Raw genomic sequence first — 14,397 nt, 5'->3', positions numbered from 1 at the left:
TTGACAGAATTCCCTTCCTAAAAAACTAACCAGCCCAAGAGAGGAAAGCTATCATCATTATTGATGATAGTGCCCATCAATGATACTGCAAGGACTATGTTCAGTTCCCATGCAGTAAGATGATCACTAAAGCACAAGCCCTCCCCCATAACACACATACACATCTTTCAGTCATTTTAAATATTTTATTCTTTTTTCAAGGTGCAACTTAAGAGAATTTAAGAGATTTATGTGTACATTTGTTCAATAACAGTTTATATTCAACACCATGCTGTGTTGGCCTCAGAGGCACAGCATAGTGGTTAGACCATCATGCACTTTACAAAGTGAACCAAACCAGGAATGATCAGACATTTGACAAAGCCCCTAACATGAAAGACAACCTCAAATAAGCAGGGGGAAAAGGAACTGGAAGGAAATGGAGACAATACACAGTAGACAAACAATATGGGGGAAGTGGACAGATGTCCATTTTTTTTTCATTCATTAGGAAATACTGATACCATGAAATAAGAATTGGATAGTAAAAAATAAGCTACTGGAAATTAAAAATGTAACAGCATAAATTTTAAAAATCAAAACAAAAATTGGAAGATAATCAAGGATATTGCTCATGAATATAAAGAGAGAGAAATTGCAGAAGGAAGAATCAAACCAGGAGGTCTGTTAAATAGTAATAATAGTAGTAGTCTGGAAGGGGGCCAGAAGTAAAAAGTTAGCAAAGGAATAAAAATTTTCTAGTAACAAAACATTAATTTTGATATAGAACGTTCCCAATATAGTAGATTAAAAATTATAGTACAGTGGATTTTAGACAGTTACATGAAGTTATAGAACATCAAGAATTAAAAAAGCCTGAAAGCAGCCCTGGCTGGCATAGCTCTGTGGATTGAGTGCGGGCTGCGAACTAAAGTGTTGTAGGTTTGATTCCCAGTCAGGGTACTTGCCTGGGTTGCAGGCCATGACCCCCAGCAACCGCACATTGATGTTTCTTTCTCTCTCTCTCTCTTTCTCCCCCCCTTCCCTCTTGAAAATAAATAAATAAATAAATAAATAAATAAATAAATAAAATCTTAAAAAAAAAGCCTGAAAGCACCAAGAGGAAAAAAACAAGTTCACACTCAAAGGACAGAAATCAGAATTATAAAATTCTGAAGGAAAATAATTTCTAATGGAGAATTCTATACCTTTTCAAAAAAGTCTGTAACATTGAAAACATAATAAATATACAAAGCCTTAAGAAATCTGTCTCCTTATACATAGTTCTTTAAAAAATGTTTACTGATTTTAGGGAGAGGGGAAGAAGGAGAGAGAGAAACATCAATTGGTTGCTTCCCATACACTGCCCAACTAGGGATTGAACCTGCAACCTATGTATATTCACTGACTGGGAATGGAGCCCCCCAACCTTTTTGTGTACTAGATGATGCTACAACCTTTTGGTGTACTGGCCAATGCTCCGACCAATTGAACCACACTGATTGGGGACTATATAGTTCTTAAGAAGCAACTAGAGGGTGTAGAACCCACCAAAACAAGGGAGTATACCTAGGAAAAGGAAGGTCAGGCGTAGGAAAGAGGAGTATGACACAGAAGACAAATCATCTCTGTGGTGCCCTAAGGAGCCAGTATCCCACACTGGAATAGGAGGGCGGGCCAAAGTTTCAAGGGAGTTGCCTGTGGTGTTGATAAAGTTACCTGGTGTGCCTGACTAGTTTAGAGGAGGTGTACAAATCTGCAGGTAAATTGTAAGAAGGGCTGAATTACTGATGATACATAGAGAACCAAGCCATCCAGAAACACAAAGCAATTATTAGGCAAAACAAGAACATGTATAAGAGAAATAAAATAACTATCACTGATATGAATAACAACTAAAGTCATAAGATGGAACAACAAAAATTATAATATTACAGTCTTGGGAGGATGAAGACGACACAGTAGAAAGACAATAGAGAATATATGAAATAGATTAGAACAGTATGGATTTTAAAGTATTTTGAGATAATGAAGGTAAATCTTAGAAACAGCTATTTAAAAACATTGAAAGTTGATGTCTGGGTAGCTAAACGCCTATATGAGGGGCTTCTGTTTTTCATTAAAATTCTTGGATTTGACTTTTTAAACAGTATTAATTTGTTAAACATTAAGTTTTTTAGTTTGACAAATTATAATTTTTGTTCATAACCACAGGCTCTATATAATAGACTTAACTACATAATTGTTACCTATCAACTTGTTTTTAAAAGGATGAACATTCTCAAAATAGCCTTTTGTTAATCTTGTTTTTCAGTTGCCTTGTAGAAGGGGATGCTAAGGAAGAAATACTGCAGCCACCAGAACCTCACCCAGTGCCACCCATCTTGACACCTTCTCCCCCTTCGGCTTTTCCAACAGTCACTACTGTGTGGCAGGACAATGACAGATACCATCCAAAGCCAGTGTTGCACATGGTTTCATCAGAACAACATTTGACAGACCTCAACAGAAACTATAATAAATCAACAGAACTCCCAGGGAAAAATGAATCAACTATTGAACGGACCGATAAAAAATTAGAGCGAAATTTAAGTTTTGAAATTAAGAAGGTCCCTCTCCAAGAGGGACCAAAAAGTTTTGATGGGAACACACTCTTGAATAGGGGACATGCAATTAAAATTAAATCAGCTCCACCTAGGGATCCAAAAGTTGATGATAATTCCCAGAATTCCTGTGTGGATTGTAGTGGGTCACAGTCAAATAAAGCTGTAGTTAGTCCACCAGAAGAACCACAGAAGAATTCAGACACACCTCCAAGGCCAGACCGCTTGCCTCTTGATGAGAAGGGGCATGTAATATGGTCATTTCATGGACCCGAAAATACCCTACCCGTGCCTGATTCATCTGAAGGAAAATCCTCAGATAACCACTGTCAAACAATGAAAACTGTGAGTTTAACACCAAGCCCCACAATACAAGTTGAAACCCAGGATCTTGTGGATCATCGTAGCAATTCACCTCTATTAAGAGCACCCCTCAGTTTTACTAATCCTCTTCACTCGGATGACTCAGACTCAGATGAAAGGAACTGTGATGATGCTTTGACAAAGAATAAAACTAGTATTTCAACAGCAAGTGCCACAGTTTCTGCTGCCAGTAGTATTGAAAGCATTTCTACAAGGAAAGTATTGCCAATGTCCATTGCTAGGCATGATATAGCAGGAACAATACATTCAGGTGCTGAACAAGGTAATAATAGTATCTAACACTTAAATATTTTCATTATGTGCCAGTCACTGTTTTAAGCACTTTAGCTGTATTAATTCATTGTGTTTTATTCCATACTTGACTCTAGAACCTACAGCAAAATTCCATTATTTTAGATTTAAAAAATTTTAAGTATTCTGTTTCTTACCTTAATTTGATCACATTGCATTGCTGGGTTTTCTGTTTTCAAAATGTTTCAATTGTTGTAACTGAAAATTTTCTCTTCTTCTATAGTGTAGCTTTCAGTGCTGTGAACTTGAAAGACGATATTCTTTTTCCGATTGAATAAGTACTACTCATACTGTGGTGCCTTTATTTTTCCCAACTCATGCATACTGTATTTTTATTTTAAGAATGTATCTGAGCCCTGGCTGGCATAGTTCAGTGGATTGAGTGTGGGCTGCAAACCAAAGTGTCGCAGGTTCGATTCCCAGCCAGGGTACATCCCTGGGTTGCGGGCCGTAACCCCCAGCAACTGCACATTGATGTTTCTCTCTCTTTCTCTTTCTCTCTCGCTCCCTCCCTCCCTCCCTCTCCCTCTGCCTCTCTCAAAATAAATAAATAAAATCTTTTAAAAAAGAATATATCTGATGAATAAATGAGAGTTTAAGTTAGTTCCCGAAATTTATAGGATTTCCTATGTTCTTGAGTCTTCCGTGTTTTATTTGAAGGGTCTTCAGAAGATAATGGATACCACAATAAATACTACTATTACCAGTTGCCATAATTTAAAAGTGTTAATATCTTTTTCTCCCTCAACTTTAGAGTTTTAAAAATAACTATCAAGTTAAAGTTGTAACTACTCAAGAAAATGTGTAGACAATAAATTTACATTTGGGGCACCCCACCACCTTTTCAGCCATGATGTCTTGGGCCTAGGAAAATTTTTTTTATGATTATTAGAAATAGAATGTGTTGAGGGCAGGAAGGATGCATGATGTGATATACTCTTGAAATTTACTGCCACATGCCCATTTTTTTGGTGATAACAGAAAAGAGTTCCTTTAAAATACCACATACTGTACGGGGATAGTTGAACGCACCCTACTGTATATTGGCTCACTTCTGCTTTTTATTTTATTTGTATATCAAAGCAAAGATAGCTAATGTGATTTCTGTTTCTTTTCACCCTGTCCTGATTATGCTAAATTAATCTGGTGTTAAATGAAGATTTTCCTGTGTAAGTGTTCTGTGCAACAGCATAACTAACTATAAGCAGTTATGTTCTTAATATCATTATTTATCTTCAGATGAACCATTGGCTCAAGAATAGATTTTTGTTTGTTTTAGAACTTGTTAGGGAGTTAAACAGAATAATTCTGTTTTGATACCTAAAACAACCTTTGGCATAAATTACTGCCTGACAGAAATTCCTGGCTATGAATTTTTAAACTGACTCTGGTATACCGAAAGATTCTCAAACTGGGCTACACTAGGCCCCCATGCAATGTATTATTCACAAAAGTCTGTGTAAAAATGTGGTGTTTAGAGGTTAAGTAACCTCTAAAACAAGTTTATAATGTTTCAAAGGCAATCCAGAGAGATTGAGGGAGAAACATGTAGTTTAAAAGCAAGGGCCACAGTTTGGAAATAAAAAAGGCTTTAAGAGAGAAGAGATACAAAGTTTCTGAAAGATACTTGATACTTAATGTAAACAAGTACAACTGCCCTACCTGATTTGTTCAGTTAATTATGAAATGGCACCACAATGCCAAGATTATGCATCCCTTTCTTCCAGCAGCCATCCCTTTGTCACTGATTTGTTAGTAACAAAAGGGGGAAGGATGATGATGGCTCAGACTGTTACTAAGTATTGGACTGGAACTTTGCTCTCAGCAGGACGCAGAACTCTTACTATCTTGTATATTAAACTAAATAAATGTGAACGGACAGTAACAATCATACCTGGCTCATTATTCTTGAAAATTGAAAATGGTTTACTTAATTTTCAATCTCTTTTTAATAGACAGTCTATCAAATGTGGTAAAGTAGCAAAATATCATGGCAAGATTTTAAAAAAAGAATTGTCAAGGCCAAGACAAAATAATACAGGACCTCACATTTCCCTTCCTTTACCTCATCCTCCCTAGCGTAAGAGTCCACACATGGAATTTTATCCTGTTTTCTTTCCCTGCCTTTCCAGTGAAACCTCAAAAGATCTAATTTGCCCTATGCCATAGTAAGGCTGGTGAGGCTTAATGCATTGTATTCTCTAAGAGGTAATTTTGTTTTTACTGAAAAGTTTTTATATGGCTTCAGTCAGTATTATCATAGTCATGCACTGCTATTTAAAAGATTTTAGTGAATATATGAATGGACATTCAAAAAAGTTATTTTTATGTACAGTAGAAAAATTTCACATCTGTTATTTTAATCGTCACTATTTAAAAAATGACTGAATTACATAGTTAAAATGAGTGGCATTTAAAAACTAAAGAGAACAGATGGTTCTCTTGAAGTGTGGCAGAACTCATCAAGCCCAGTTAGGCAGTGGATTCCAGTTTGGGAAATACTGCCTTAGATCGAATGACAAAGCTTTCCTTTGTGGATTCAAAGCATCATCATCATACCCAGTAAAGAAGTCACCTGCGCTGGCTTTTCTGGAGACTGCCTCCAGGCTCAGAGGACAGTGTGATAATGTTTGCGGGCTGTTGGGAAACTTATGGGAGAGTCATTTTCTCTCTGTGATGGATTTCATTCTTATTTACTGAATAGGCCTTGTAATTCTTGACAAGTGAAATGGTAAGGATTTCTTGTTTAATGTTTGCTTTAAAAAAAACTTTCAGATACTTATGGTGATGAATTGAGAATATCAAGAAAGCTCTCTTGCTTAGATAATAAGATCATTTTTTATGAGTCAGCATTTTTTAACAAAGTACATAATTTGTCTAAATTTTATGTATTTAATATAGATGTTGCCATTAGTGAAGATTTACCTCCTCCTCTCCCTGAACGAACTCCCGAGTCTTTTGTATTAGCAAGTGAACATAGTGAGTATTTCTTCTGCTTTTATAAAAATACTTCATACTCTAAACTCTGAAAAACATGGCTGATGTTAATGTAGTTGGTATTAAACTGTATAATTAAATTAAAAAACAGGTTTGAATTGATACTGACAAATGTTTTTAATTCCTTGTATGAAAAATACTTTTAAAAATGTTATTTTTACTTGATAAGATAACTGAAATGACTGTATTTATGTTAGATACTATAATGCAATTAAATGCAATTACAAATGTATTTGCAATCTGGAGTCTTTTGTGCCATTTCAGGTAAGTAAACATTTAAGTTGGGTTGTTAGTTGGGCATCATTCAGTTGGTATTAACTGAAGGACACTTAAGGCCACAAGAGTATCAGTGAGAACTGGGAATAGTGATCATAATTTAAAGCCCTAATAATACATTTCTCTTCTTCCCCTCTAGAGAAAGAGTACAGGAACAGCTTTAATATATGTCTCAGTGTCTCATGCTCCGTGGACATGATCATTACTCTTACCAGAATTACATTTCACCAATATTTTATTAATTTTAACTGATTTTAAGAATGTTGCCCTGGCTGGTATGGCTCAGTGGATTGAGTGCCCTCCTGCAAACTGAAAGGTCACCAGTTGGACGAGTCCCAGTTAGGGCCCGTGCCTAGGTTGTGGGGCCAGTTCTCAGGTTAGGGGTGTGTGTGTATCAGTCCATTGATGTTTTGCTGTTTCTCTCCTCTTTCTTCCTTCCTTCCCCCCCTCTCTAAAAACAAATACATAAAAATATTATGGAAGTATATGGCTTCACTATTTAAAAAAAAAGAATTGTTAAGAACAATGAAGCCATACATACATCAAAAATATTAAACAAGTCTGTCAAAGCTGTAGATTATAGTGAGCTTATAATAAACTGATGACTGAATTTTTATTTTTTATAATTTTTATTATAATTAGTTTTTTTAAGCATAGTTTTGTGGGTTTTTTAAGATTTTATTTATTTTTAGAGAGGGAAGGGAAGGAGAGAGAGGGAGAGAGAGAGGGAGAAACATCGATGTGCGGTTGCTGGGGGCCATGGCCTGCAACCCAGGCATGCACCCTGACTGGAATCGAACCTGTGACACTTTGGTTCGTAGCCCGCACTCAATCCACTGAGCTATGCCAGCCAGGAGTTGTTTTTTTTTAATAGAGAGGGAAAGGGAAGGAGAGAGGGAGAGAAACATCAATGTGTGGTTGTGCCTCACACATCCTCTACTGGGGATCTGGCCCACAACCCGAGAATGTTCCCCGACTGGGAATTGAACCAGCAACCTTTTGGTTTGCAGGCCTGTGCTCAATCCACTGAGCTACACCAGCTAGGGCTGAATTTTTAAAATTAAATTTTAAGAAAGGAAACTTAAAGGGATACTCTTAAGTTGATCGAAGCAAGAAAATTTTTTATGAAAGTGATAGTTTCTAAAAATCTATAGAATGTTTTTGTATATTATCTAATATAAGAAATTTCAAGAAGTAAAGATGTTAATTTTATATTGTGAGATTTCCGTTTTCTCAGGTACACCTGAATGGAGTGAACTTCAAAGTCAGGAAAAGTCTGAACAAAAAAAATCTGAAGTGAGTCCTTTGGATTGAAACAGCTCAGTATTTTTGCTCTTTGGTTAATTTCTCATAGGTTCATTTATTATAATACTTGCTAGCTTAAGACTATTAAACATATTTTTATCAGTATTTCTCATGCTAGATTTTAGGTGAAATGTGAGGTCTGGATTTTTTATAGGGTAGCATAGTCTACTTATGACCATCATTTTACTTGAGTGTTATTTTCACAAGCTGCTTTTTGAAATTTGTAAATTATTCTGGGGGTATAAATAAAACTGGAGTTACTTTTTCAGGGTCATAGTACTTTCTTAGATTTTTTCCTCCTGTTATAGTATTAGATACATTACCTCCCTTTGGTTTTTTCTGGTTACATGAGGTTTCCTTTCACATTTAGGGAAAAGTATTGGTAGCTAAGTATTTTAGCCATGGAAAAGAATTGTTTTTCATCAACATTAACTTTTTCATATTTCTCCCATATTTTAATATCCCTGAAATTGGGGTACATGTTACAACTGCTTAAAAGCTTTGATATACTTTCTAATAAAATAGTAGTAACCTATGATAATTATATTTCTAGTTTATGATTTATAAATATGGTAAAAGACTGGTAAAATGTAGAAGTATGTATGTTTTTTTGTGTAGTAGCTCCTGCATTTTCAGTTTTTATCCAGAAGGAAAAAAGAAAAGGAATTTCCCTATCCTTTTACTCCCAATATAAAATACTGTCCATTTAAAAATTTTAAGTCTAATTGAAAACAATTGAAAACACCATTGTTTTCTTTTCCTTTGACAGAGTATCTTGATAAGTCTTGATTTCTTGGGACCTATAATTTTAACAGACAAAATTTTCTGTAGTTGTTCATAAAGCTATTAACTGTCTTCTTTATAGGGCTTGATAACCTCTGGAAGTGAAAAATATGGTAAGTTAGATTTTTTTTTTAAGATTTTATTTATTTTTAGAGAGGGAAGGGAGGGAGATAGAGAGAAACATCAGTGTGCAGTTGCTGGGGGTCATGGCCTGCAACCCAGGCATGTACCCTGATTGGGTATCAAACCTCCGATGCTTTGGTTTGCAGCCCACACTCAATCCACTGAGCTACACCAGACAGGGCTTAATTTTTTTTTTTTTTTTTTTTTTTGTTTTTTTTATTTGGGGGGGGGGGGAGAAGGGGGGAAGGGAGGGAGAAAGAGGGAGAGAAACATAGATAGATCAGTTGCCTCTTGGATGCCCCCAACCAGAGGCCTAGTCTGCAACCCAGGCATGTGCCCTGATCAGCATCAAACTAGAGACCTTTCTTCACTTTGTGAGACAATGCCCAACCCAATGAGTCACACCAGTCAGAGAAGATCCAGGATTATTAAATAAAGTAAGAACATAAGGAGAATCTTCACATTGCAGAAGTAATCATTTCAGATTTCTAGATGTCCTCAAGAACACCTTTATTGATATCCTATGCTCACTACCCTAGCATTTATATTTATCTGGGCCTCTAAAATCATGATGCCCTGAGAGAAAACTTGTTCATTTAACTTAATGTCCATATTAAAACAATTACAGGATTCTACATATGATGCTACAAATAATGGTAACTAACAGTGGCTTTGTTTTGTATTTCATATCATCCAGCAGGAGGTATTCACACAGAGACTTGTACAGAATATCCACCTACTTCGAGTAAGAAGAAAGATCAAATGCCAGAAAGTCCAACAAAAGGCACCGATATTGGTAATTTCAGAATCTGAATTATGTTAAGATAATGCTGGCAAGATTGAGCAAAGTTCATCTGCCATTATTGTAGGATATTCTTAAGACAAAGTTTATTAAACTTTGTACTGTAATTCATTCAGTTTCTTAAATGAGATATCCCCCAATTGAACATTGGTTTGTGTTTATAGTTTTATTTATTTAGTTTGAATTCTAAATTCCCATGCGGAAATTTATTTGTTCCAGAAAATAAGGATGTCTGGCATGGTTTTAACTGTATAAAAATATCTCTGTACACTAACCAGTAATTGTGGTGTTTTGATTATAGGTTTTGGTAGTCGCTGTGGAAAACCTAAAGGACCAAGAGATCCACCTTCAGAATGGACATGATTCAGGGAGCCAGAAAACACTTTAAATTATACTGGAAAATTCAAGTGCCACTGAAAGCCAGATTAATAGTATTCCATCTTAAAAATGTGGGACTAACAGCAGTGTAGATTGTTACCTTAGCATTTTTGGCTGGGAGCATCTACCTGCCTTATACTACACTTAGGAGAAAGTATTACATATGGTTTCTTTTGTAACTACAAGTATTATTGCCTTAATGTCTCTTAACCCTGTTACACGCTGCTTGTAAACATGTTAATATAGTAATACTTTTATGATAAATTGAGTTTAAGGACTACTCTTTTGCTAATGTTTTATCATGTATGCATTATTTTGTATATGTACAGGGCAAGTAGGTATATAATTTGATAAAGTTGGAGTCATAAAATATTATTAACAGAAGATGTAAGAAATTTCTGCATGGTCTAATCTTTGTGTACCTTATTTGTAAATTATTTGCCCTGAAGTTTTAGAAAATAGTTTCTGAATTTTAAAATTGCTGGATTCATGCAGCCAGCATTGCAGGTTATCAGAGATCAAAGATTGTAATAATAATACATTTTGTAAATTGTAAGCAAAAAGTTATTTTTATATTATATACTGTCTAAATTGTCTATTCTAATTGTCCTTGTTTTCATCTAGTCATGGAGATTCAGTAAGTGCCTTGGAACAATATTGAATTCTCTTAGCTCGTGTGTGTTACTTTAATATTTGAACTCAACTGGGATTAGAAGACTATCAAAATATATGTATGTTTCAGGATATTTGACCAGCCATTAAAAAAAAAACAGTTTTACAGTGCTTACTTGTTTTAGTTTTTCATTCCTTATTCCTAGGAAATTAGAGTTATTTTCTGCCTTCCTGCTGGCTTAGTTTTACCTTACAGTCATGACTTGAATAGAAGGAAGATCATTGTGGAAGACAAAATACAACTTCATGCCAAAATATTTTTAAAACCATATGGTCTTCGTGTTGGTCCCCTTAGAATTTCCAGTTTTTCTTCTACATTTTGGTCATAAGGAAATATGAATACAGTGGACCCTTAACATTCACAAGAGATAGACATCTTTATAGCAGATTCATTTCCTAATAAAATTTATACTGAAGTATAACGGAAAAATATTCAGTCCCTTCACACACTTGATAATTTGTGTAATACAGTACTAAAATCATTTGTCAAGATTTTTTTCTTGGGACCAGGTTTCTCTTGAAGCATAATGTATTCAGAAGGGTGCAAAAATCATGACAATGTAGACACACATGCCTCTGTGTGATCACTACCTAGGTCAGACAACAGAACAGATGAGCCACTAAGAAGATTCCCCCTTAGGCTTCTGAAATTGGTTTGTTAGTTATTCTGTGAATAGCATTTGCTCATTTTTCATTGCTGTAGAGCTTTGCATTATATGAATATGTCACAATTTGTCCAATCAGCTATTGACATTTGGGTTTCTGATTTGGGAATATTACAAATTATGTTTGGGTGAACATTTTTAGTGAACTATTTGGTGCACTTAATATACATCCATCTGCCCTGGCTGGTATAGCTCAGTGGATTGAGTGCAGGCCTGTGAACCAAAGGGTCACCAGTTGGATTCCCCATCAGGGCACATGCCTGGGTTGTGGGCTTGGCCCCCAGTAAGTGGCGTGTGAGAGGCAACCACACACTAATGTTTCTTTCACTTTCTCCTTCCCCTCTAAAAATAAATAAGATCTTCAAATACACACACGCGCACACACGTGTGTGCATGAGCGCCCCCCCCCCCCCCCCCCCCCGATCTTTTGGGTATATACCAAGAGGTGGATTTTTCTGGATGAAAGTAGTTCTGATTGTTATATATACTAACACTTGGTATTGCAATAAATTTTCATTTTAGCCATCCAAATGGGTACACAATGGTCTGGCATTAAGATCTGAATATATATTTTCCTCATGGCTGAGCTTGAGCACATTTTAACGTGCTTATGACAATGGGGGTATTCTTTTTTCTGAACTATCCAAGTCTCAAGCAGATACTGTATGGCAGTATCTATTAAAGCTGAGTGTGCACATATAATCTGGCAGTTGTACCTGTTTAGAGTTGTTTTTTTCTTACTGAGGAGTTGGAGTTATTTATATATATATTCTACATTTTATTCCTTTTGGATTTGATTGATTTGCATTTTCACATTCTTAATGATGCTGTTTTGTTTTTGATAAGTTCCTAAATTTAGTCCAATTTATCAATCTTATATAATTAAATGCCCTTTGGTGTCCTCTTTTAGAAATCTTTGTTCATCCAAAATCAGAGATATTCTACAATTTTCTAGAAACTTAAAAAAATTTTATGTTTTTATCTAAAGATTTTTCTTCCTTTGACCAATCACCATTTAATGTTTTCTCCACTTATTACATAGGTTGTCTAAGTTTTAGGTATCCATCGATCTGTGAGTCGTCTAGATGTTTTTTCTCTTTATTCCATTGCTTATCTTTATGATGGTGTATTAAAATTGTGTTTATTTCCAGCTTTAGCTTTCTCCCAATGATTAATTTTTATATTGCTTACAACACTGGAGAAAACAATTATTTCTATTTTTCTATGTAAAGCATGTAGTAATAAGCTCATTTGTGTATGAGATAAGCTGCTGCCATTCATGCTGCCACTTTATACAAAAGCTCTACCTTTTAGGTTAGGCTTCAAGGACCTTTAAATTTTAACTTTTCCATCATACTACCAGTTAACTTTTTTTTGGAAGCAATTTTCCACAAATAGTACTTTCTACTTTAGTAGTTTTCAGTTTCTGGATATATTTTCCATATGTTGATAGAGCAATAAAGCCATCTTTAATGTCAGTGCTGAGCTAGGTTCAGTTATCAGCTAAGTGACCTGCTCACCTCACATATACCAGCTTCACAGGGAATGTGGTTAACATTTTTGCCTAAGTGAAATAACAGACTAAGTTCTAAACCCCTAGGGTCACTTGTTAAAACTGAATGTTAAATTCTTAAATGTGAAGCATTTAGCCCTGGCTGATGTGGCTCGGTGAATTGAGTGCCGGCCTGCGAACCAAAGGGTCACTGGTTTGATTCCCAGTCAGGGCACATGCTTGGGCTGCAGGTCAGGTCCCCACTTGGGTGCATGTGAGATGGCCACCCATTGATGTTTTTCTCCCTTTCTTTCCCCCACTCTTTCCTCCTCTCCAAAAATAAATAAATGAAATATTAAAAATAAATGTCAAGGATTTACTGCATATAAATTTGTCCTTTTGTCTTCTAACATTGAGTTTATAATAGGTCCCATTTAGGTAAGTAGATGGATATGAGGGATAGGGAGGGTCTCTCTTAGTTCCTAGGATTCTGGCTTAGAAAGGAAATCTTAATATTGAATATGGTGAATTGGAGATCCCTGGTACAGCCAGCATCCAGGAGGTGATGATCAGTCCTCAGTTGGAAGTTCAGAAGAAATGTCCAGACTGGAAATAAGTATTATGGCACTAATACAGACAGGAATGAAACTGAATGGGCAAAAGTCCTAGGGGGATATTTAAATGAGTTTTTGCAGTAACATTGTAAAATTAACATTCATGTTTGTAAAAACATGGCATGGGTTAACCATGGGCACTATCGACTATCTTGGTAAATGGCATCACCTTTCTCCCATTACCGTTGCCAATCTGGTTCATTTTGCACACTGGGTTCTTACCTGCTTTCACTTCTCATTGTTACTTCTCCCTAAAAAATGTTTAATGGCTATTCATTGCCTATGGTAACGTTTCTTCAAAATGTGGCCCAGGTTCTGAACTAAAATTATTAAAGAGCATCCTTAAAATTCAGGTTCCAGGTACTAGTGTGGACCTGAATTAGAATGGGGTGGGGGAATATGTGTTTTAGACCAGCACCGTAGGTGATTCTGGTGCATACTGAAATTGAAGCACCAGGCCCAGAAGTTGAGGTCTGAAGTTAGATCCTACAAGACTGCCATTCCAAAGCTCTATCTGCTGCTGACCTCTAGCCTCCTCCATGTACACCTGTGTTCCAGCCATAATGAACCACTTAAAAGTTTCTTCAGGCCCTGACCTTACTCATACTATACCCTCTATCTTGAACTGTCTTTGTCCTTCTGGTGAGCCTGACTGACTTAGGCAATTTGACTAAATCTGGTGAGCAAAATTTAGTCAAATGTAATTTCTTCTGTTAATCCCTTGATCTTGTCCCATTTCCTAAGTCAGTCAACGAATCTGTGTCTATACCGTACCCTTGAAATTTATCAGTGCACTTGAACTTTGTTCTACTATACTTGCCCATTTGAAGTGGATATGCTATTTAGTGAAAATACTGGCATATGTATGTTTATTTAAAAAACAAATGTGCAAAGTAAAACTAATTATTATAAGTATTTTCTTAAACATGGCCCTGACACAGTACAAAGTAAATGTCAGCTGAATCCAAGACTATAGTACTTGTTAAGGTAGCTAATCCATAGTTGGTTTTAATTTTACATTCCTAACCACTCT

At 35.8% G+C, this 14,397-nt stretch overlaps 1 protein-coding gene across 5 annotated transcripts in view; it reads left to right on the top strand.

Annotated features, from left to right (window-relative positions):
• PTPN12 (protein tyrosine phosphatase non-receptor type 12) overlaps positions 1–10,704 on the top strand; it is a 93,224-nt gene extending 82,520 nt beyond the window's left edge. For 3 of the 5 annotated variants that reach the window (XM_036010712.1, XM_036010710.1, XM_036010714.1), the window contains 6 exons: positions 2,294–3,228; positions 6,159–6,236; positions 7,768–7,826; positions 8,701–8,731; positions 9,439–9,537; positions 9,845–10,704. In XM_036010712.1, coding sequence (XP_035866605.1) covers positions 2,294–3,228; positions 6,159–6,236; positions 7,768–7,826; positions 8,701–8,731; positions 9,439–9,537; positions 9,845–9,906 — 1,264 coding nt within the window. In that variant the 3' untranslated portion in view covers positions 9,907–10,704. Of the gene's footprint in view, positions 1–2,293; positions 3,229–6,158; positions 6,237–7,751; positions 7,827–8,700; positions 8,732–9,438; positions 9,538–9,844 lie in introns of those variants that run through there. The other 2 variants (XM_036010711.1, XM_036010713.1) reach the window with 2 other exon arrangements.
• The last annotated feature ends 3,693 nt before the right edge of the window (positions 10,705–14,397 follow it).

The sequence above is a fragment of the Phyllostomus discolor genome, chromosome 10 (assembly GCF_004126475.2).
Source record: "Phyllostomus discolor isolate MPI-MPIP mPhyDis1 chromosome 10, mPhyDis1.pri.v3, whole genome shotgun sequence".
Classification (NCBI taxonomy): domain Eukaryota; kingdom Metazoa; phylum Chordata; class Mammalia; order Chiroptera; family Phyllostomidae; genus Phyllostomus; species Phyllostomus discolor.
The sequence above is the reverse complement of the archived record's forward strand: the minus strand, read 5'-3'. Positions and strand labels throughout refer to the sequence as shown.